The 21,909-nt window shown below is 40.1% G+C and overlaps 2 protein-coding genes across 4 annotated transcripts; one reads left to right on the top strand and one right to left on the bottom strand.

Annotated features, from left to right (window-relative positions):
• Positions 1 to 51: 51 nt before the first annotated feature.
• LOC113495044 lies at positions 52 to 9,697 on the top strand. Of its 3 annotated transcripts, XM_026873620.1 has the most exons (14): positions 52 to 249; positions 2,438 to 2,584; positions 2,722 to 2,830; positions 2,972 to 3,162; positions 3,346 to 3,477; positions 4,268 to 4,465; positions 4,828 to 4,905; positions 5,380 to 5,522; positions 6,219 to 6,285; positions 6,368 to 6,414; positions 7,231 to 7,398; positions 7,534 to 7,704; positions 7,928 to 8,131; positions 8,228 to 9,697. In XM_026873620.1, exons 1-14 carry the CDS (start codon positions 183 to 185, stop codon positions 8,471 to 8,473), a joined length of 1,968 nt encoding a protein of 655 aa, XP_026729421.1. In that variant the 5' UTR covers positions 52 to 182; the 3' UTR covers positions 8,474 to 9,697. The 3 variants fall into 3 exon arrangements, with proteins under 3 accessions (XP_026729421.1, XP_026729422.1, XP_026729423.1); XM_026873621.1 differs by lacking the exon at positions 4,828 to 4,905; XM_026873622.1 differs by lacking the exons at positions 7,231 to 7,398; positions 7,534 to 7,704 and having other exon boundaries at positions 53 to 249.
• Positions 9,695 to 21,845, bottom strand: LOC113495047 (importin-13). The gene is made up of 17 exons (XM_026873624.1): positions 21,090 to 21,845; positions 20,278 to 20,445; positions 19,920 to 20,036; positions 19,420 to 19,532; positions 18,640 to 18,822; positions 18,353 to 18,539; positions 17,714 to 17,917; positions 17,143 to 17,319; positions 16,638 to 16,872; positions 16,181 to 16,365; positions 14,996 to 15,139; positions 14,409 to 14,579; positions 13,951 to 14,088; positions 13,034 to 13,241; positions 12,085 to 12,222; positions 11,228 to 11,408; positions 9,695 to 10,395 (listed from the first exon to the last, which is right to left on the bottom strand). Exons 1-17 carry the CDS (start codon positions 21,240 to 21,242, stop codon positions 10,275 to 10,277), a joined length of 2,823 nt encoding a protein of 940 aa, XP_026729425.1. The 5' UTR covers positions 21,243 to 21,845; the 3' UTR covers positions 9,695 to 10,274.
• Positions 21,846 to 21,909: the final 64 nt, after the last annotated feature.

The following is a 21,909-nucleotide window of genomic DNA, read 5'->3' as shown; positions in this document are numbered from 1 at the left end:
TCATAAGTTTGTTAGTTCCTTTGCTATTTCAGTAAAAAGGAAACGAAATCAATGCAGTACGTAAATGTCAAACCAAATGAACATTTAATAAATGTCAATGGTGTTGTTTCGTGTTGGATGTTTTACTTTGTGAAAAGTAAAATAATATTATGGGCGTATGCTTTTAAATAGTAAATTTCATAATGAGTAATAACAAAAAAGAAAGTCTAAAGAAGACGCTGGGGATTTCGGAATACCCGTGGAGTTCAGGTGCGAAAACAAACATGTCGTTACCACACACAGGCTACTCAAAGACCTTCATTTATTAATAAATCGAAATAGATGGATAAATTTTATTAAATCACACTATATATTAAAGAATTTTGCGTTTTAAAAATGTTTTACGAAGAGATTATTATGTTTTGAGCGTTGTTTGTTATCCGTATCGCTATTTCTTTGTTACTGCGTTTTATCACCTGTACATACCCAAGTGGGTATTTACACAATTTGTAAAAATAATAATCTGAGTTATTTTTAATGAATTTGAATTATTAATTATACGAATGATTTTAATTGTTAAAGATGAAAAGTATCTACCTTTAGTATTCTACTGCTTTTATTTTTTTTAATAATCCGTATTATTTACCGAGAGGAGCTCGTGGCTAAGCTACAACCGCATAAGTGATTCGACCACAGGTTAAGCTATGCTTGATGCGGTTGGTCCGTAGATGGGTGACCATCTTTGTCAAAGCGAGTTCCTCCGTGTTTCGGAAGGCACGTAAAATTGTGGGCCCGGCTGTTATTCCTACATCTTTGACAGTCGTTACAGGTAGTCAGAAGCTTGGAAAAGTCGGACAGCCAGTCTAACCAAGGGGTGTCGTGTTGCCCAGGTAACTGGGTTGAGGAGGTCAGATAAGCAGTCGCTCCTTGTAAAACACTGGTACTCAGCTGGTACCGGCTGGATTGGTAGCCAACCCTAACAAAGTTGGGAAAAGGCTGGGCCGATGATGATTTACCGAGTTTGAATATTTTGACGTCGGTTTTATGCAGCAGCTTTTGTGGTGATTAATTAATTTTTCAAACATTTTTTTTTGTGACTTTACTGAACAGCTGTTAGCCCTTTCTGTATTTTGTTTATACACACAATAATATTATAAATGCGATAGTAAGTGAGTAACTTTGTATGTGTGTGGATGTGTGTATATATGTTACCTATTCACACCCAAACAGCTATGCCAATTTTGATAAAATTTGATGTGGATTAATACATAGGCTACCATTATCTGACTTTGTTAAAGAAGGATATAGTTTTTGAGGCTATAAACAACATCTAGGTCATTCTAGGTATTCTAGGGCAACAACTATATTTTCTTACTGTTCTTGTTTGTCGACTTTAATATCATAATTGTGCAGGCTAAGTGAAACACAAATTATATATAACGCATATTGCAATACCACAATAATTAAGTAGTGAATTCAAGCTATTTGTAAGTTCTCTCCAAGAATTAATGATTTAGATTGACATTTAGTTGTCTGGGTGTAAATCATCTATATTATTTTGTATTTAGAAGTATATAAGTATGTCTATCAGTTAAAAAGGTCACAGCCACCTATGAGACAGTGGAGTTATGGCAACCAATGAGTTGAGGTTTGGTAAAATCATTTATTTGTGTGGCGTGTGTGTCACTATATAAAATAAAACCAAAATTAATTTATTCAAGGTGGAAGATAGACTTTTTTCTAAAATGAACACAGTCAATTTAAGGACCCACCTCATTTGAAATCAAAATATATTGATTTGGTTATACTTAATTAAAGGATGGCAATGTTTTTATAAAAGCAGATACATTATAATAACGGAGATTGTAACTACAAGTGAATGATAATAATTAAAAATGTCAGTTAATTATAATAGGTTTTCTTCTACCTAACAATTTGTCGGACATTTCAGTTTGTTTTCTAATCAAACATTAATCTTTGTGTGGCTATCTCCTATTTGTCCATCATTCAATCAACAGTCTACACACAATTTGGTACCTTGAGTGAGTGGTTGCCCAACATGACGCACAGGTAATGTTGGGCAGTAGAACATGACTGGAAATCGAGAGGCACTAAATTTCGTCCAAAGTCTCGGATTGAATTCCATGATCGGAGTCACGTGGGTCAAGGACACCTGCGCCGCTTAATCTTGACGTTGTTCAATCGCATGCGATTTAGGTCATCAAGCAAAACCGACAGTGCACGACGCGTCGACGAGTTCGACCCCGCGTGGGTGTCTTTGTGCCTGTGACTTCATATTTCTGAAAAACCTACGACACAGGGATTGACACGGGCCAATTGGTACCAAGTATAAATGACAATGGAAGTGCATTGGTGTACTAGTCATTAAACTTCCCTTGTTGTCAAACACCTATACTGTGCGAGTTAGGGTCACTTAAGGTTTTAATTTCGTTTTTAGACGATGAAGATAATACCAATATACAACCAGCCCAAGAGGCGAATGCTGCAAATTCAGTACGAAGGCAATCTTCAGAGTCTCGACCGAGCAGTAGAAATAATAACAATACAGCTGAAATGAACGGTGGACATCATAGTCTCAATGGTGGTATGTATCAATATAACTCTATCTACTATAATTACCGGTAGTAAAGTTTTTGTAACTATGCGGTTAAACTTTGCCATTAATGTGTATGCAGTGAGTAAGGAGCAAAATTAAAAATAAAACTTATTTATTTCATTTAGGTGGTCAGGTATCACCTACTGTAGCAAGAAAGCAGCAGAACAAACTGGATAGAACTCTGTTTTGGTCCATCATCAACACAGGAAGAACATCACCCCCTGCATCTTCTCGGTAAAGCTGATCTTGACTTTAATTTACAATAAAGTTTTGATGTGGATATAGACAAAATATTGATTGATTATACCTGATTTAAGGAATCATAAATATTTGTAGGTTTTTAATCAATGTGTCTTTGATCTTATACTGTGCAAGGTACACCGATCCAAATCTCCCACGGTCGGCACCACAACTGCGGTCCTCCAGTTGCCGCGAGACTCGACCCGCTATTGCCGAACATCCGGCCGCGACCGCAGACATACAACGCATCCTCGCTTTCAAGAAGTTAACCCGCAGTCTGCAAAACTTTGCACATAAACCTAACCACTATCTGAACCCCGCTCGCCGTGAGTATTAAGTTATTTTTCGAAACATATTATTTTGTACAATTTAGTCGCACGATGTAAATAATTTTTGCTAAAGCTTAAGTTAATGTAACTGTTTTGTAGTATAATCAATGTTAAATGAAAGTGAGGGTACTATAATAAAATTTCACATGTTGTCTTAAGAGAAAATTTATTCCTAACTAGGCTTGTCTGCGGGTGCAAGTTCGCGCACTTTATTTGGATCGCATTTTGGTGATCAGACAAGGCGGAATAACTCATCGCGGTCTAATCTGCACCGGCTACCTCTCACGCAGTATATGCGTTCCAGACACCATAGTAAGTTACATGAAGTTGAGAAAACCAACCCTCCATAAATAATCAATTACCAGTATTGAAATAACCAACAGTACCTTAAACTTAAATTATACTGCTCTTTATCGACTCAAGTCTACTGTTAAGTCATGAAATGAAATAATTTATTCTGCAATTAGGATAAACTTCATTACTTTTACATGTAATTTTTTTAAGCTAGCTGGAGTCGACATTTCCTTGCTGGCTACCCTGAGAAGAAACTCAGGGTAGCCAGGAACCCACACACTCAACAGAACTTAGGGGTCATCGCCTCTTTTAAAGTCCAGACAATGTAATTTTTCACAATGAGTAAATTAATGCAGCGTCTTTTTTGGACTGGCCTTTGGAAGAAAGAGCCAGATCGATTTGAGCAGGCCTGCGGCGTCATGCGGCACGCATGCCCCGATCGGCCCATGCAGCTCAACCATTTATTTGGGAGCCGCATAACCCACACGACACATGACGATACCGCCAGAACCCACTCAAATCGCCAGAATTTGCATATCTATCAAATGTAGTAATTAAAGAAATTTGTTTTGAAAATAGACCTGCATAAAATGTACACTTACAAAGCCATTAAAAGTTGAATATACTTAAATCGAAATCAATAACATGAGGAGAAAAAAACAACAATACACAAACAATAATTCTAGAAGAATCTTAATATCATATGGTTTCTCCAATTTAGAAATGGAGGACTTAGTAAAATCAACTGTTTTATTTTCGTTTAAGAAAAGAAGTTACAGAATAAAATGAATTTATATGATTATTTTAGATGGTTTTTTTGAAGAGCCTGAGGTTTCTCCCAGTACGAGTGTTTCTGACGTCAATGAAGTCTTGAGCGTGGAAGATCCGCAGCCGTCATCGAGCGGCATCCAGTTCCGCTCTATACAGCAGCGGCAAAACGGGTCTCTGGACACCACTCAGACACTTCCGGATCATCATTACGTGAATGTTGACCAATCTGATGACGGTACGACATACTATGCTAAGCTATTTTTGATATATAACATATAAGCTACGTTTAAAACATGCTATGTTAATAAGTAGTTATTTTTGTCGCTAATCATTAGTCCGGAAAGCATGCTGTTTTACTTACCCTAAGTATAGACGTCCTTAATTCTGACTCCATTAGGCATCGCATCTTGTCTCAAGGCGCTAGTGTCGTATTCGATCGTGCATTTCCGGCTCTTCTTCGTATTATAGTAATTAACACTTGTACCTAATAGTACTAATTTTATTAGTAATGCTTTTTTGCCATTGATAACACTCATTTTTAAACTTCTCATGACGTCAATGTATATATAATGTATGTTATATTGATTGTTTGTACAGACGTAGAAGCAGGACAACAGTCAGCTCCCGTTGCTGATCATAGTGATGAAAATAACGCTGACGACGAGAATGCTGAAGGTTATATAATTTTTTAACGATCGATGTTGTATTTAGAAGGGCAATGAGAATTAAATAATATTTATTATTGTAAATTTTCTCCTATTTTGTAATCAACAGGGCTTTTACGGGCTGCATATATAACCTGTTTACTGTTATAAAATATCTTTCAAACATAGTACATAGTAGGAGAACATGTCGCGAGACTCGCAAATTAGAAGTAAGTGTAACTCTGTGGAACACAACAAAGTTTGAGTAGAAAAAATACCAAGCGTTTTGTTGGTAAACTGAAACCACTAAAAAACATCGTCTAATAAATTCGATTTTTAGTTTCGTATGTAATAAGGCCGGGCCACACTACATTGGTAGCTGACTGCAAAACACCAAAAACATTTTTTTTTCTGCATTTCGTTTTCACAGTACTAATAACGGCTAAAAATAAGCTTATTTTCGACATGATACATAATGTTGTATTCATAGCTTCATTGTTTATAGGAACGACCCCTAATACATCTGCTGGGGGCATCTCGCTTGAAGAAGAGATTGTGGAAGTGGATGTGGCCGAAGAGACCGACGCTGCTCCGAATGCTGACGCCGAGCCGGATACTGCCGACGTCAATATAACCACTGTCAATGCAGTATGTACTCATGACTTATTTTAAACCTAGGGAAGGTAGTTTTGTGCTCGACATTATTGCATGTATATATGAGTTATTATGTTATATGGCCGACGACATTTATTATAGCTCTATCTATTTACCAGGATAAAATATAGCCTATACAGATTCGGAAGAATCCGTCTAAGTAAAATAAATTTTGAAATCGGTCCAGTAGTTTTTGAGCCTATTCAATACAAACATACAAAGGTTTCCTCTTAATAATATTAGTATAGATATGGCTCTAAGAGTTCAAATGGCTTCTGAATGACTAATGAAAAAAAAGTTTATTGTGCAATGTCCACAACACAGTTTAGAGAACCGCAGTCACGCTTTATTTCAATTTCTCAACAAGCAACTGAAGGGCTTCATTAAAGAATTATTTGCCTATTCCGAAAATAGAACCAGCTCCCCCTTACCATTTATTGTCGAGAAGCCCAACTTTGAGAATCAACTTTACTTTCTTAAATAAAGTTTTTTCAGTTTGGCATGTTTGAAATAAAAACCGGTCTGATCACGTTTTTCCGACACATGAATACGTAAAAAAACGTTATGTATAATTGCAGATAAATTGCGATTTGTATTATGTTGTTTGAAACAAGTAAAAAATTTTATAAAGACGATGAAAGTATACACTGGATAAACAGAACGAGTACCTACTGCTTATTGTATTTCTAGGCTACTCCAAATCCTGAAGAGGCCGCGGAAACTCCAAGACCGCCGTCGCTGAAGCGAAAGAGAGATAGTAAGATACCAATATATAATGAATAAAACATATTCCATTCACTGATTTATTAGTAAGTACTAATGAATTGCTAACTTTTCAGGTAATGATGAAACCGCAGAACCGTACTCGGTGCACGAATTTAATCAGGTTAGTTGTAGCTTTTTATTAATAATTATAATAATATATGTAATTCATTTCTTTAGAAAGGTACTTAAAAAGATAAACAACTTTTTGAGTTTTTGTCTAACTGGCACTGAAATAAAGCTGTCTGATTAAGATTCTCTATCATATGATTGTTTCCTTTTTTAAGTACCTAAGCGAATGCAGATTGTGATTTTGACTGCGCGGTCACTACGCCGAACCCACGGTGCGCGACGTGTCGCGGGTTCGATCCCCGCGTATGAAAAACGTTTGTGTTATCCACAATGCTTGTTCTGAGTCTGGATGTCTTTGTGCATGTGACTTGAATGTTTGTAAAACCCCCGCGATACAAGGTTTAAATGCCTTAGTACGGGAGTCGTTTTTTAAAGAAAAGAAAATATTTTGAAAGATTCTCCGTGTGTTTGGGTGAGGTTCGTTAGTTTCGATTTTATCGCGTTGCGCAACGTACGCACTGCGATTGTTTTTATATGTCATTTATGTAAATACCCAAATACATGCAGTCGATATTTATATAAAATGTTAACTAACTCCGTGCTATTGAACACTCATGTTTCTCGTCACAAATTATCTACTATTTCTTAATTCCAATACACAACTTTTTGATACCTGTGCAGCTGTGGTATTGATCTATCATACCAGAGCTCTGGTATGTTAGATCACTATATGAGTGATATTTTCTCCTACTTTAACCTCCAACAAATTTTACCCATGTACTACACAAAGTTATTTTTGTTTTTTGCTCATGGGAAATGATATGGGTGATGTTTTCGAAGTTGATATGATCGGGTATGTGTATAAAAGAGTCTGCTGCGGCTGCTGGAGTGCCCGGTGTGCCTTGAGTGGATGGAGCCGCCCATCTCGCAGTGCCGGCGCGGCCACCTGGTCTGCAGCCGCTGCCGCGCGCGCCTCGCCTCCTGCCCCGTCTGCCGGACCACGTTCTCCTCCGTCAGGAACAGGGCCATGGAAGGGGTGAGTTACCCATTAAAAACTTAAAACAATAAGGCTGACGACTTGCTATAAAATGTAAAATTGTATTTAGCCTGTCAGCTAATAAAAAAGTAGTTTTTTTATGATTTGATAGCTACGGTTGTTTGGTGAGTGCAGGTGGCGGAGATGCTGCGCTACCCGTGCCGGCACGGCTGCGGGCGCGAGGTGCGGCTGCGGCGGCGCGGCCCGCACGAGGCCAGCTGCGCCGCGCGCCGCTACCACTGCCCCGCGCCGCCCTGCGCGCGCCACCCCGCGCTGCAGCACCACGAGCTCGCGCTCCACTTCCAGGTCAGGCCCCACGCCACCACACCAACACACCACCACACTTCCCCCCTAACAACTCCCTATGCTGCTTAACCTAGACCACGCTTTAAGTCGGATAGCAATATAAATCTTGGTGAGCGGTTTACAAACATTCTCGTGACATGCACAAAGACATCCAGACTCGGATAGAAAGTAATAATATTCCAATAAAAAGCAAATATAACGTTTCTTCGATTATTTATTTCAGTGCAAACATCTGCCAATACTGAAAATTGGCAGGAAACACAAGTTTTCCATGAAAGTGAACACGGAGCAGCATGACAACTGGGTCATCATGGCGCTGGACGAGTACTTTCACCTGCGTGTCGACGTAGACATCCGCACGTGGGGCGTCATCGTCTACGTCGCCTTCATCGGTCCCAAGCGCAGGGCCAAGAATTACACTTACGAGGTATATACAGTGTCATTTCTATATTTTTCAAGAAAATCTTCTCTATTCTGAGTATATTATAATAGTGATTCAAATTATTCAACGATTTAATTACAGGTGCTTGTACAAGGACAGCATAACGCAAGAAGTCTGAAGTACTCCCGAGCGACACACAGCGACCTCGAGAGCTCGTCACTCAACGTGAGCCGCCAGGACTGCTTCCACCTGACGCTCGACCAGGCACTCAACTTCCTTCGCTTCAAGAACCGTCATTGCGAACCCGACAAGTTCTTAGACTTCGATGTCGAGATTAGCAAAAACCAAAATGCCAACTTGCAGGATTCGAAAGATGATTCCGAATAAACTGTGATTCTCTTTACTTTGAAGAAGTCACGGACCGAATAAAAAAGATAGATATCGCGCACTCTCATAAAATAAACAAAAATTAAAGTGCATGCTGTACACTACTTTATGTTGCATTGTAATCTATCATTTTTATTTTGTCTGTGCAATTGTGCGAATATTAATTTAGGCTTTAATCATTTACTTTTAAGTTTTTCTTTCGGGGCTATCGTAAAATAGTTTTATTAGTTGTTATATTTTTTATCTCTGAGATTGCGAAAGATGGTTGATGCCTGATAAATTTGGCTGGATTTATATTGTGTTAGTTTTGTTTTTGTTCTGATATCGCGATCGCGAAAAGTTAATCATGGAACGCCTCCTAGTGTTGGCTGATATTATTTATTTATGTTAAATTATTTTCAGTTGTCGATTGAATTTTGTATGGCAGTAGATTTACTTTACACCGTTCGTAAAACTTTTAGTATTAAGGATTTGTAAGCTTCCGCAAAAAGGAACAGTGAATGTACCAACACAATCACTTGCTTTGTGGTGGTTTTTTTTCTCAATAGTGTCTTAGTACATACATACATTCTTTACCGACTTATTATATTCATATATGCGTAGATATAGAATGCTCATTTTTCGAATAACTATGCAGTTAGTATACAATTATGCTAAACGTCACGGTTGCCGGATGTCCACCATTAGCTGGTCATATTTAGCTTCATCTATGGTACTGAGTATTCCAAGTTACCTAAATATATATTATTCAATTTACATAAGTCGTTTATTGAAGTTCAAATCAACATGTTACTGTAATGAAATAGGTTACTCAAGAAAATGACCGGCTGAAGTATAAGTCCGCCTTTCATTAAAATTATGTCTGGTAACCATAGTATTATAAGTGTGTAGATTAGGGCTCATGACTCATCTCATCAGCTAGTAGGTTTGATATTTATAAATCATTGTTATAAAGCATTTCTAGTATACTTTAGAATGTAAATACAGCAGTAATCTTAAGCGTGGTAGGCACAACAACTGTCTACACCGACCAACATCACTTTATTTATAACCAAATCATCTTTACAATAAGATCGGGAATCAGAGTTTCGTTTTTAGGAAGTTGTTGTGCCGCCCATACTTTTCTTATACCTTTCAACTATATATCATTTGAATAAGATTGAATATTATCTTGCAGTGTTCTTCATCATATTACATGTGTAGAGTAATAAACCAAAAAAATAATTTGTCATGTTTTATTTAAATATTTTAGATCACTATAACGACATCGTTACGGATATATACACTATGATATCACCATCGTTTAATATTATTATACAATTCATTAAAATACACTATTCATACTCTCTGATGTCAAGTTGATTTCAATATATGTTCGGAATTAATAAGCGAAGAGAATATAACTAAGTTATTTGAGCGTAACTATCTTACACGTCTAATAGGTAAGTCCTAATAGAAGGGTCGAGGTTGAGAGAACGTTAAAACTATTAGTGATGTGCCGGATGAGTTCTGTATCCGCCAATATTCTAGAACGAAGATCTGATTTTTTTCTTAAATTTCTCTGCCATGTAATTATTTTTAAATTTCAAAGTGAACTTTTTATTTACAAATTTGACACATCAAGTAAAAAGTGATGTGGTCCTAATGTAACGTGGTTTAACCTTTCAATGTTATGCAATTAGATCGATTGCGGGTGAAGATAATAATATGAAAAATCCATATGTTTATCCCTGTCAGCGGATATTTTATCGATCTGGCACATCACTAAAACTATGTACATGTGTTGTTTGGGTCGGAGTATTCACGCCACTAGCTGCTTCGATGCGAGCGTCTGCCGCGCGTACTCTGTGTCGACGAGCCCGCGGCACACCAAAGAGAACTCTTGAACCGTCTCTAATAACCGACGCTTACTGCTTTTCTCCCTAAACAGAAAAGTAGAACTAATATAAGTTCTTACAATTTACAAAAGTCCATTGTAAAAGTATATAAGCTCGACTCCTTCAGGAATGTTTGGAAAACTTTTGCCCTAGAAAGGGATAATGAAAAGATGAAAGGGTGGCCGTTGCCTAGCAGTGGGAAAACATACGCTTATAATGTACATACACTTAATACGCTTATTATATATGCAACATACGCTTATTTACAATTATTACTATATTGATGAATCTCTTTTAGAGAATCCTTTAGAATCGTTATGTACTATAATGGCCATTTTGTAATGTGTTGCGTAGGGAGTCCGTAAGCCATTATAGGACGGAATAGAAGGCTTTTAAGTCGACATTTTTTGTTTTGAATGGCTTGACCCATAGTCCAATTTCTTTTGAGATCAACGAGTGTTTGTTGGACGTTTGGGTGAGACTATGTGCATGTGATTTTAATATTTGTTAAATCAAACAAATATTTAATTCCGTAGTGTGGTAATTTTTTAATTAATATTGAACTTTATCATAGTTTGAAGTGAAGAAGCCTTTAGCAAAGACTTTTCACAGACCTGTTGGTCTAGTGGTAAGTGACCCTGACTGCTACAGCGGAGGTCGTGAGATCGATTCTCCCCCAGGACAAATGTTTGTGAGATGAGCACGATCATTTGTTCTGTGTCTGGGTGTTATTCATCATGTATGTATTTAGAAATATAAAAGTATGTTTAACAGTTGTACTCATAATACAAGCTCTGCCTAGTTTGAGACTAGATGGCGTTGTGTAAGAAAGTTGTGGAATATTACATTATATAAAAAAATAAAAAATAATACGTACTTGACGACGGCGGCGATGAATTTATGTTTGTGCGGGTCTGTGGCGTGGTGCGTGGGGAAGCCGGGCGCGGCCAGCGCGGCGCGCAGCCAGCCCGCCAGCTCCGCCTCGCGCCACGCCGCGCGGTTCAGCGCCAGCAGCAGCTCCGCCAGCGGCTCGATCTGGTTGCGGGGCGTCGCGCCGCCTGCACACACATCCGACAATTATACTCGGACAATTTTCAAAAATTATCTTTCTCTCTTTCTCTTCTTAAATAGATATGGCTTTCTTTTTCAACGAATGATGTTAATTTCACTCGATATTCATGTATGTTTGATCTAATGAGACAAACAATATTTTTTTTGGTGCACTCCTGTGAGGTTGTCATGTCCCAAAAGCGGCGGGGCGTGCGAGGAAGAGGATGCAAGCGCGCCTTCAATAATAGGATATCGGGTGGGGCGCGACGAGCCAAGCACGAGCGCAACCACGCCGTCGTAACAAAGGTTTTTAGACACGGGAGTGCATATCGTCAGCTCAAACATACCCACGACGGGAGGTCGCACTTTGGTTGTGCTTGGTGCGACTCCAGTATGAGGCGAGGAAGCCGACGCACTTTACACGTCGGCCTCCACACACAAACGTGAAAGCGAGCTGCCACCGCGCCGGCCTCATTCAACGGCCGGCGGATCTCCACGGCCGGGACGTGTTGCAATCTTATCGTGTCAGTAACAGCACTTAGTCAGTAAGAGTCTGATACTACCCATTCCTTCTCCCGAGGGAGGGAGGGTGACCATGATGATTCCCCGCCATACCAAAAAAAGTTAAGAGATTATATTTGGAGTTATTTTGTCCCCAATTAGAAGTATGGGTTAATCATTTACCGATGCAGGCGAGCGCGGCGGCGGTGAGCGCGGGCGCGCGCGGCTGCAGCGCGGGCGGGCGCTGCGCCGCCAGCGCGCCCAGCCAGCCGCACGCCGCGCGCGCGCCGCCCGCCTCCCACATGCGCACGCAGTTACATGCTGGTAACACAAGCACACACATATTACAACTGGACACTTAACTAAAACATCATTGTTGAGAAGTTCCTCCTATGTACGGACTAAATCGATCTACAGGGTGTCCAGTAAATAGCACGACATACTGCAGGGGGTGATAGCTGGGGTCACTACCCATCAATACAACACAATATATGTTCAGCAAAATCTTACAGATTTACGGAGTATGACCAAGTCCCCAAGAATGGAGAGTATATCAATGAACGTCCAAAAATCCAACTGCCATTCATTTATCGGCTGTTATAAATAGCAGAATCGGGGCCCTGCTCAAAGACAGACACGACCCGACTGGCTACTGGCGGTTGATGTCTAAGGCCCGGCGCCCATTATCGGCATCAAATTTTGTATTTTTTTAATGAAAATGCACAAGTATTGTAGCTTTCCAAAATAACCATTAATCAAGCTATTTTTTAAGTTTGTTGTACAAAACTGCCACATACATTTTTCTTTCACCACTGTAGGTTACTAACTTAAAACAAAAAATTGTGATATCATGAAAACTTAAAAACGTCTAATTAATCAATTAATTATTTGAATTTAAAAGTTGTCTAAAGAAATAAGATTATTACTTTGTCTGGTATTTTACAACAACTTAATTATTCGTTTTACGGTAAAACGTATGTGGCGTAATCGGGGGTAACAATTTTGCCTAATCTTTCCCAACAAATCTATCTCTTCATAATAGCTGTGCCGTACGCATTGTGGAAATAAACACGGAAAACATGAACAAAACATTGGCATAGACATATTTATAATATAAATCATAAATAGTTACCTAAGTCCACAAGGTCTGCCAAGATATCATCAAGCCAGTCGACAAAGTGTGGCTTCTTCTTGGTAATGGCCTGCAGCAGTGTGAACAGTCCTTCAGTAAGGTCCGGGCGGGCGGACGGATCCGGGGCTAGGGCTCGTAGACTAGCGCCAGTACTCGCTCGTAGTAACGCGCGGGCGCCCGCCCACTCGCTACCCAGAGCTAGCACCACCTACAGGCCAAATAAGGAACTATAATATATATAGATACAAAACATCTAAAACCAAGATAAGTTAACCGGGCTGTTGTCAAATCGGTAAAAGATTTCAAGTGATTAGTTGAAAAATATTAGTCGCCTAACATATTGCTTTTCTGCAAATTTCGGCTTTGTGCTATAATTTAAAAGAACATCTTTCCGGCTATAAAAAGGTAGTATTCTTTTTACATCCTTGTAACGTTCAAACAACATATTGACATAATCCGTTTCTATACTTAATATTATAAAAACAATTTTCACAAAAAAAAAACCGACTTCAAATTAGTTTCAGTATTGCGTTTTTTGTAAAACTTTGTAAGGGCCCTTGAACATTATTTTTTTTCGAAATAGTTTTTATAACCTTTGTAGTGAGTACAGGCGTGATAATATGTTGTGTGATGGCGTAAACAATGCTTAGATATGCTATAGCAACAATTGCGGTTAATCTGCTGTTATTTATTGAAGAGTTTCCCCGATTTCTACAAGATCCCATCATCAGATATTGAAATAGTGATAATGGGACCACACGGGAAGCACAAGCTTTCAAATAAAAAAAGAATCATGTAAATCGGTTCACCCAATCGCAAGTTACGAGGTAACAAACATAAAAAAATACAGTCGAATTGAGAACCTCCTCCTTTTTTTGAAGTCGGTTAAAAATAGACTATTTGTATATCAAAGTTACCAGTTTAACGACGTCCAGGCCAGACGCGCAGGGGTAAGTGTTGAAGCCAGCAACGATCAGCTGTCCGATGTCCGCCACTAGCGCCATGCAGTCGTCGATCAGAGACGACACCGTTTGCTTCAGTATGTGGAACATTGGCTGTTGTACATACAAAAACATTTAATGAGGGGTCTGATGTGTAACTATTTGACTTGTAACGAACAGTTACGATAAATCCCTTTGTTTGCGCACACGTGCACGTCTACGTTATTTTTAGTTCAGAGAGTTTATAGAGCAGTGAAATCAAAATTCATTTATACAAAATAGAATTTTTACCGAGCAGCACTTTTTAAACGTCACAAAAAAACGTCTTGTCTGCTAACACACACCTCGTATCACCCGCGATTCGCCGCATTAGTGTTATAGCTGTGGAAAAGAAACAGCGGAGCAAATTAAATACGTATGTATTGTACACGTACCTCTACGAGCGCCGGGTCTGCCGCATAGGGCGGTAGTGCGGGCGCTAGTGTGGTGAACAGTGCGGCGGCCAGCGGCGCGCGCGGCGCCAGCGCGCCCAGCAGGGCCGCCGCACACGACGCCGCGCCCACTGCGCCGGCTGCACCCGCGCCCACACGACGCTCGCTGGTCGCCTATAGGTGACCGAGATGTTTAAAATAATGTTTTTTTCTTGTTTTGTGACCAAATGAAAAAAAACTAGATTAGTTCTCATCTAGACGGATAAAATGAGCTCAAACTATACCATTCCAGCTTCAGATTAGCTCCATGTCATGGAGCTAGTCATGGAGTCCATGTAACAATAATATTTATCGTCGTGCAGTATACATATGCATGCAAAATTACAGCGCATGCAAAACCGGGAAAAGGGTAACAGTTTTGGGTATTATACTAGAATTGATTATAGATGAGACAGGTGAAGGCAAAGAAAATCTCCTAAAAAAAGGCGGAAAGAACTAGGTTCCTTTTTCGATATAAATGGAAGAAGAGAAGAGAGATCCTTATTCTGCTGTAGGACAGCAGTATAAGCTTATACGAAGGTCATGTGTACCTGTTCAGCCAGCTCGTCCCGCAGCGTCTGCGCCAGCCCCTGCAGCAGCGGCGCGGCGGCGTCCAGCTCAGCGGCCGCCAGCGCCGCGCCCGCCGCCGCCACCAGCTGCCGCCGCACCCACGCGTCTGACCGGCCCGCGCTGCTCTGTATGACACACATTCATTAGAGCCACAACATAATTCACGTTATTGATAATTAGAAGTCTAAAGCTTCTGCGTACAGTTGCAATAAGTTTAAGATAACTTGACATGGCCTTACAGTCTCCTGCCTTGTGGTTGCCTTGTCAAAAACCAGTCTCTCAGTTAATTGGATAATTATGGATACATACATATTTCTTAAAGCTACATTGAATGGAAGTTACGCGTGACGTCAGGATTGTGTATTAATTTTACAATTCGTTTCGGTACAAGCCTTCTAAACTTTAAAATGTTTTTCTTAATGCAAAAATACGTGTCTAATATGTTTTGAATATCTAACTGAGATACTAAAAAGCTGTTCACACTTTTTATACCCAGTTTTCATGCTTGTGACAGGACAACCAGCATTTCAAATCGTGTTTTTTTTCAATCTATCATCATTGGCTTAGCCTTATCCCAACTATGTTTGGGTTGGTTTCCAGTCTAACCGGATTTAGCTAAGTGCCAGTGTTTTACAAGGAACGACGGCCTATCTGACTTCCTCAACCCACTTCCCTGGGCAACACGATACCTGATGATTTAGACAGGTTGTCAGACTTTTCAAGTTTCTGACTACCTGTAACGACTGTCAAAGATGTAGGAATAACAGCCGGGACCCACAATTTTACGTGCCTTCCGAACCACAGTCACCCATCTACGGATCAACCGCGTCAAGCGTAGCTTAACCTGTGATCGATTCACTTTTGCGGTTATGGCTTAGCCAAGAACTCCTTGATTGCTAGATTACAATCAATGAATCAATATTGTTGTAGTACATGTGTGTGTGGCACGCGCGGCCCAGCTCGCCGCTCTGGTACATGTGTGTGTGGTTACCTGCGCGGCCTGCACGATGTCTGGCGCGAGCGCGGCGGCGGGCGCGCTGCAGTCGGCGGCCAGCTTGCGCAGCGCCAGCGCGGCGGCCGCGGGGCAGCGCGGGAGCGCCGCGCCCGCCGCCCGCACGCACGCGCGGCCCAGCTCGCCGCTCTGGTACATGTGTGTGTGTGGTTACCTGCGCGGCCTGCACGATGTCTGGCGCGAGCGCGGCGGCGGGCGCGCTGCAGTCGGCGGCCAGCTTGCGCAGCGCCAGCGCGGCGGCCGCGGGGCAGCGCGGGAGCGCCGCGCCCGCCGCCCGCACGCACGCGCGGCCCAGCTCGCCGCTCTGGCCTGACGTGCTCACCCATGACGCGTAGCCACCTGAACCAGGATCACACTATCAATATTGCTCAACTAAACATTATTGGAGTAAGTACATAAAACAGGTAAGAAATATAGGTGTGTCGGTTAGTAAAATCAAAGTACAACAATAATAAATATTACCGCTTCAAATATACAACTGAAATCCGATCGTTTATTTATTAAATACGTGTGCGTGACTTTTCGTTAAAAAGGCTTAGCGCAATTGAAAATTGCAAAAAAGCTTCTAGCCCCTTTTTCTGTAAATTACTTTTCTAAAATACACAGCTTACCAAGGCAATCAAGCGCTGTGTTCAGCATCCTTTTATTAGTTGATGAGTGTGCCACAGTGAGAGCGTGTTGTAAGAGCGATAGTAGCGCGGGCGGATCCCTCTGCGCAGGCGCAGCGTCCGCGAGCGCCGCGAACACGTGCAGTGCGGCTTCGCGCCCGCACTCCGTAGTCGCTGCACTGAAGGCAGCTTCTACTGTCGTCCAACACCACTCGCCGAGGATACCGTAGCAGTACATCTGTGTTAACATAATATCAAAGATCTATAGAAGCTTGGTCGGATAATCGAGTGATATAGGTCAACACGGCTATGACTAGAAAAGAAACTGACACTAGCCAATGGCGCGATGTGCCCCCGATTCCCTTTGCAATAAGTATTTTTTTAAGTCTACGTATTTTTATGCATAGCAAACATACAAGGTTGTAAAAATGGGTTATTTCTGTCAATTTTTATTTTGACCGATCAGTATTCATTATATTTTCAAGAATCCAGTTTGTATTTTACTGACCACAGTATCAGCGATGTCCTGGCGGTAACAGCGTAGCAGTTCGAGATCGTCCCGGGAGAGGGCGTGGTCCGCTGGCGCTTCAGACTTGGTGACTAGCGCCGTGAGCAGCCGCGAGAACACCTGCCGCCACACCGGGTGGATGTCGTGCGTCCGGTCCATCACGTTCAGTACTTCGTCCTAACGATATTACACTCTAAGTCCAAGCAATAAGGTATATTATATTGAAAAGTCTATTTAGCAAGTGAAAAAAAGTTAACCAAAACTTTTGTTACAATATTTTGTATTAGCTACAGGTTTAGGTTAACTAGCAAATAAAAATTGTCCAAAATTTTTCGTCCAAAGACCAGCACATTAATTAAACGCTACTTTTTTTTAATATTCAAGTTCTATGCTGCGTAATATGAGAGAAATCTTATCAAAATTACCTTTTCCACCTTTTTAATATCCTTTTCCACGTTACTGTGCAAATCATCTCCTCTTACAAATGAATCAGAAACGTCACTATCATCCCACTGCAGTGGCAAGTTTGTAGTACTTATGGCCTTTTTTTTTTAATGAGTTGTCCTCTCACCTGCAACGTATACCAGAACCCGAAGGCGAGGTTGGAGCGTGTCTCGTGTATGGGGTAGTGTCCGGGCGCGGCCTGCGCGGCCAGCAGCAGCTCTATGAGCTGGCGGGCGGGCGCGCCCTCCGCGCTCTCGGCGGCGCGCACCAGCGTGTGCGCGTGGCACTCGCCCAGCGCCACGCAGCATGTGATCAGCGCTGATATCAGCTCCTGAACCACGGAATATAATATTAACACGTAAAGTAGATAGTCGAAAGCTTGATATAATACCTAGTAACAGTTACTGTCGTAATGTTAATAGGTGGGATAAGAAGTATCAAAAAGTAGCCTTGTCGTTGTAAAAAAAAGGACAATTAAGTAAAGTAAGTTCAGGTCTTAGATATCAGAGTTGACAAGACTATAATGATATTAAATGTAGTCTACATTAAAAATTGAGTCCAAAATTGCTGTTTTTTTTTCATGGGAAATTCACTACTTAGGTTTCACAAACATTCAAGTCACATGCAAAAAGACTAAGGAAAAGATCGTTTTAGTTATTGAGCGAAAGTACTTGTTTCAATTAGGTATGTAATTTGTTTTTAAAAAACACGTAACTATACATATACTATTTAGTACAGTGGAACATTGTTCTAACACATATCGTACCTCGTTGATAGAATTAGGCACATTATCTCTGGCCATGAGCGGCGCGGCGAGCGCGGCCAGGTCGGCCAGCAGCTGCGCGGCGGCGGCGGGGTGTCGCGCGGCCGCCGCCGTGCCGCCCGCCGCGCGGACCGCCGACAGGCACGCCTCGCACGCGTCCAGCGGACTGTCGCTCACTGCCGAGTTCCAACTGGACAACAAAAATTTCTTTTGTCCAGCTTTGTGACATTGGCAGAGAGTATTAGTATATAGGTAAAATGTAATAAATAGATGTAATAGTAACAGCTCACGTATAGAGCAGCTGCACGACGGCGAGCAGCGCGCGACACAGCGGCATGCGGTCCGGGAGCGCGCCGGCCGCGTGCTCGGCCGCGTCCTCGCCGCCCAGCGTCAGCCAGCTGCACGCGCACGTCGCCGCCGTCACCCACGACTGGACTACCGCCTCCGACGGAGGCTCTTTCGTGTACTCCGTACTGTACAACAAAACCACAGTATAGTAAAACGCCGATTATACGAATCAATAGGGGTTAATTCGAAAAACGGACATACACAGGTAATAAAGAAAAACGAACTGTCACACATTTGATGGACACAAAATATGAAGTGTCTTGACTCTAGCTTTAAAGTTTAAACCATAACGGTTGAAATACCGGGACTCCAGCGAGTTCTTACTTGATACAATAAAACAAAAATGAGTAATATACTCACAGTATTTGATTAGTTTTTTGTCGGCGTTCTACTGTAGTTACAAATTATTACAATTATCATGTCGTGATTGTGCTTTGCAGTTCTATGCGGGCATTTGTATCGAGTTGTAGGTTCGGTCCCAAAACAAGCAAATGCAATGCAACTTTTTCTCAGTTATATGTACGTTCTTAATTAACCTTAGGCAGCAAAGACGCCAAATATTGTAATCGCCGATCCGCAGTAAACTAGCGTGGTTATTAATGTTCAAAACCTTAAACGGGAAGAGGCCTGTGCCCGGTAGTGGGATGAATATAGGCTGACACAAAAAATTTACGCTTTTTCAAAAATATGCTATCAGTGACTAGATTTGTCATGTGACTTACTTGTATACCGTTTGTAAACATCGAAGCATGTCATCCAAAACCGCTGGACAAGCCTGCTGGAGTGCTATGCGGTTCTTGACACGGAGTGCTGACCCCATCGTCATGCTGTTGTACTGTTAATAACAATGCAATAAACGAAATTATTAATCAGTTTCAACTTTTCCGTGGAAAACATGCACGCAATATTAAAAACACGAAATGCGCGAAGTAATCTTTCAATAACTTTCATTTATACAGCAACGACTTTCATGCTTGTTTTCAAACTTGCGTGTTTACGAATTCTAGAGTGATTAATTGTGTCTTACTGAGACAAGTAATAGAGTATTTGAAGATCATGTAGTTTAATTTCTATTTGAAATAGTATCTTATAGTAAAGCCTACTATCAGCAAAGCTGCTGAGGATAAATTGAATAAAATTTATTAAAAACACAATAAAACAAGACTATGTTTGGCTAAAAGTAGTAGAACTAAAAGAAATGCCTCTTGAATAATATACTTACTTCTTCCGGTATCACAGTTAGTACTTCTAACAACAGTGTTGTATTTTCTACATTTGATAATGGTCTTAATATAGTTGCCAAATCCACAGTGCCTTGTTGTAGGATAAATGCTGCAAGCTAAAATTATACAATATTATTAAGAGTCAAATCTCAAAATCAAGTACAATTCAGATATGTGGAATTATTTGGGCATTAAAGATTTTCATTTCATGTTTATACCACGAAAAAATAAACTACTTGTGATTTATTAATGAGTCTTAAAGAGTTAAGACACTGGAGTCATTTTGAGTCTCCTTTTTGAATCATTTATTTATTTACAGAATTTCATGCCTTTGAATAATCAAACTAAACCACTTACACTAATACATAATCTATTAGTAACAATCTTGGGTCCTTTTGAATAAGTAAACACAGCTTGTAGTATCTTGTCTTTCAGTTCATCATAGCTCTCTGGTGGCACCTCATTCCAGCATCGCAGGATTTTTGTATGTAATGTTGTCGCAGCATAAAATTGTACTTCTGTGCCCTAAAAAAAAACATAACTATGTAATCCATACATTATCAACTTGTTATATTGTTAATTTGTTGGTGTTGGTATAAGAAAGTATGTGGATAGTAATTCTTTTTCCTAATGTGTAACTAATTATATTGGGATATATATTTTGTAATTTATGATACATCTATCTGACCTGGCAAACTTTGTATCACCGAAGATAACACAGTAAAGTGCACAAAAATTAAGCTTAGCAAACTATCCTATAATTTAAGGTTTTGGAGTCTGTTGCATCAAATGTGATGCATAATTTTTAAACATTGAGATTAGCACTAGCAATATCTGCACAACATTGGTAAAATTTGGTTATAAAGCTTGTATTTATTTATAATCTGCCACAGACACCATAATGACCACTGTCATTACAGGCACACCTCCACATTCAGTATTCAGCAAGGGTTTGAAAATACCACATTATTATGACACAATAAAGTGTATGTTAATTCTGATAACAGTGTGTTTAGAACTGATACTGCAAAGTAATTATTACTTCTATGAATTGGTAATTATTCTAACAATCACAGTAATAAAGGAATAATATTTTATCTTTTTTTTAATAGCACGCCTATGTAACGTATAATTATCTAGTTTTCCAAAATGAAATGCACCGACATTACCTTGCTTGGTTGAAGTAATTCCCACACGAAATTCCAAGCTTCAGGGACCCTTTGCGCTGCTGTAAGCCAGGCGTGGGCCTTCGCCCTTTCATTCTGTTCTCCGTTATAAAAAACCGACACCGCATATGCTAGATTCTGCTCCGTATACTCCATTTGAAACTCAGTAGTTTACACAACAAGTAAAACTTTATTAAAACACACTGCTTATAGCATTTTCCTCACATTAAAGCGATAATTTATTTACAGAAGCTGCACTGTGCAAGCATTGTGATTTACTTAAGCTTAAAACATATAAAATTGGTAATCTAGAAGTTTTATTTCAGCGCAAGAATAATATTTTCCAACATTAGACCAATGGCTGACAGCGGCAGTCAAGAGGTAGACAGCTCACTACAGCTGTAGAAATTTAGACGTTTCATTTAACGTACTATAATGCTACACATGTAAGTATGCTTGTATTATGTTATTCTTGTTGCAAATCCAAATAAATAAATAAATAATAGTAATACACCTACCTTAATTGATTGAATATTAAGCCAAAAATAAACCTGATTAATACGTACAATTTATAGTTTTTACTTTAAGATTCAATATTTTTGCCCTACGTCTAATAATTGAATGACGTTCTTCGGAAATCTATTATAAATCAACCAATTTCGTTAGGGCGCTTTGTTTTTGCGGAGCTCGGTATGTGGAATTAAATGCATTATATTTCTGCGAATCGAATGGCATGAATTAAAATTATATTACTTATGCTCACATGAATAATATTAGCGAATAAAATCAATCTTGTAAGCATTCTGTGGAATAATTCTAATGT

The sequence above is a fragment of the Trichoplusia ni genome, chromosome 6 (genome assembly GCF_003590095.1).
Source record: "Trichoplusia ni isolate ovarian cell line Hi5 chromosome 6, tn1, whole genome shotgun sequence".
Lineage (NCBI taxonomy): Eukaryota > Metazoa > Arthropoda > Insecta > Lepidoptera > Noctuidae > Trichoplusia > Trichoplusia ni.
Note: the sequence above shows the minus strand (reverse complement) of the source record. Positions and strands in the feature narration are given on the sequence as shown.

Excerpts from the sequence above, each read along its gene's own strand:
- LOC113495044 (XM_026873620.1), top strand. The coding sequence starts at position 183 with ATGAGTAATAACAAAAAAGAAAGTCTAAAGAAGACGCTGGGGATTTCG. Across the intron at positions 6,286-6,367 it reads GCTGAAGCGAAAGAGAGATA|GTAATGATGAAACCGCAGAA; the intron begins GTAAGATACCAA and ends CTAACTTTTCAG. Across the intron at positions 7,399-7,533 it reads GGAACAGGGCCATGGAAGGG|GTGGCGGAGATGCTGCGCTA; the intron begins GTGAGTTACCCA and ends TGGTGAGTGCAG.
- LOC113495047 (XM_026873624.1), bottom strand. The coding sequence starts at position 21,242 with ATGGAGTATACGGAGCAGAATCTAGCATATGCGGTGTCGGTTTTTTAT. Across the intron at positions 16,366-16,637 it reads CACAGCGCTTGATTGCCTTG|GTGGCTACGCGTCATGGGTG; the intron begins GTAAGCTGTGTA and ends ATCCTGGTTCAG. Across the intron at positions 13,242-13,950 it reads GCCTGGACGTCGTTAAACTG|GTGGTGCTAGCTCTGGGTAG; the intron begins GTAACTTTGATA and ends TTTGGCCTGTAG.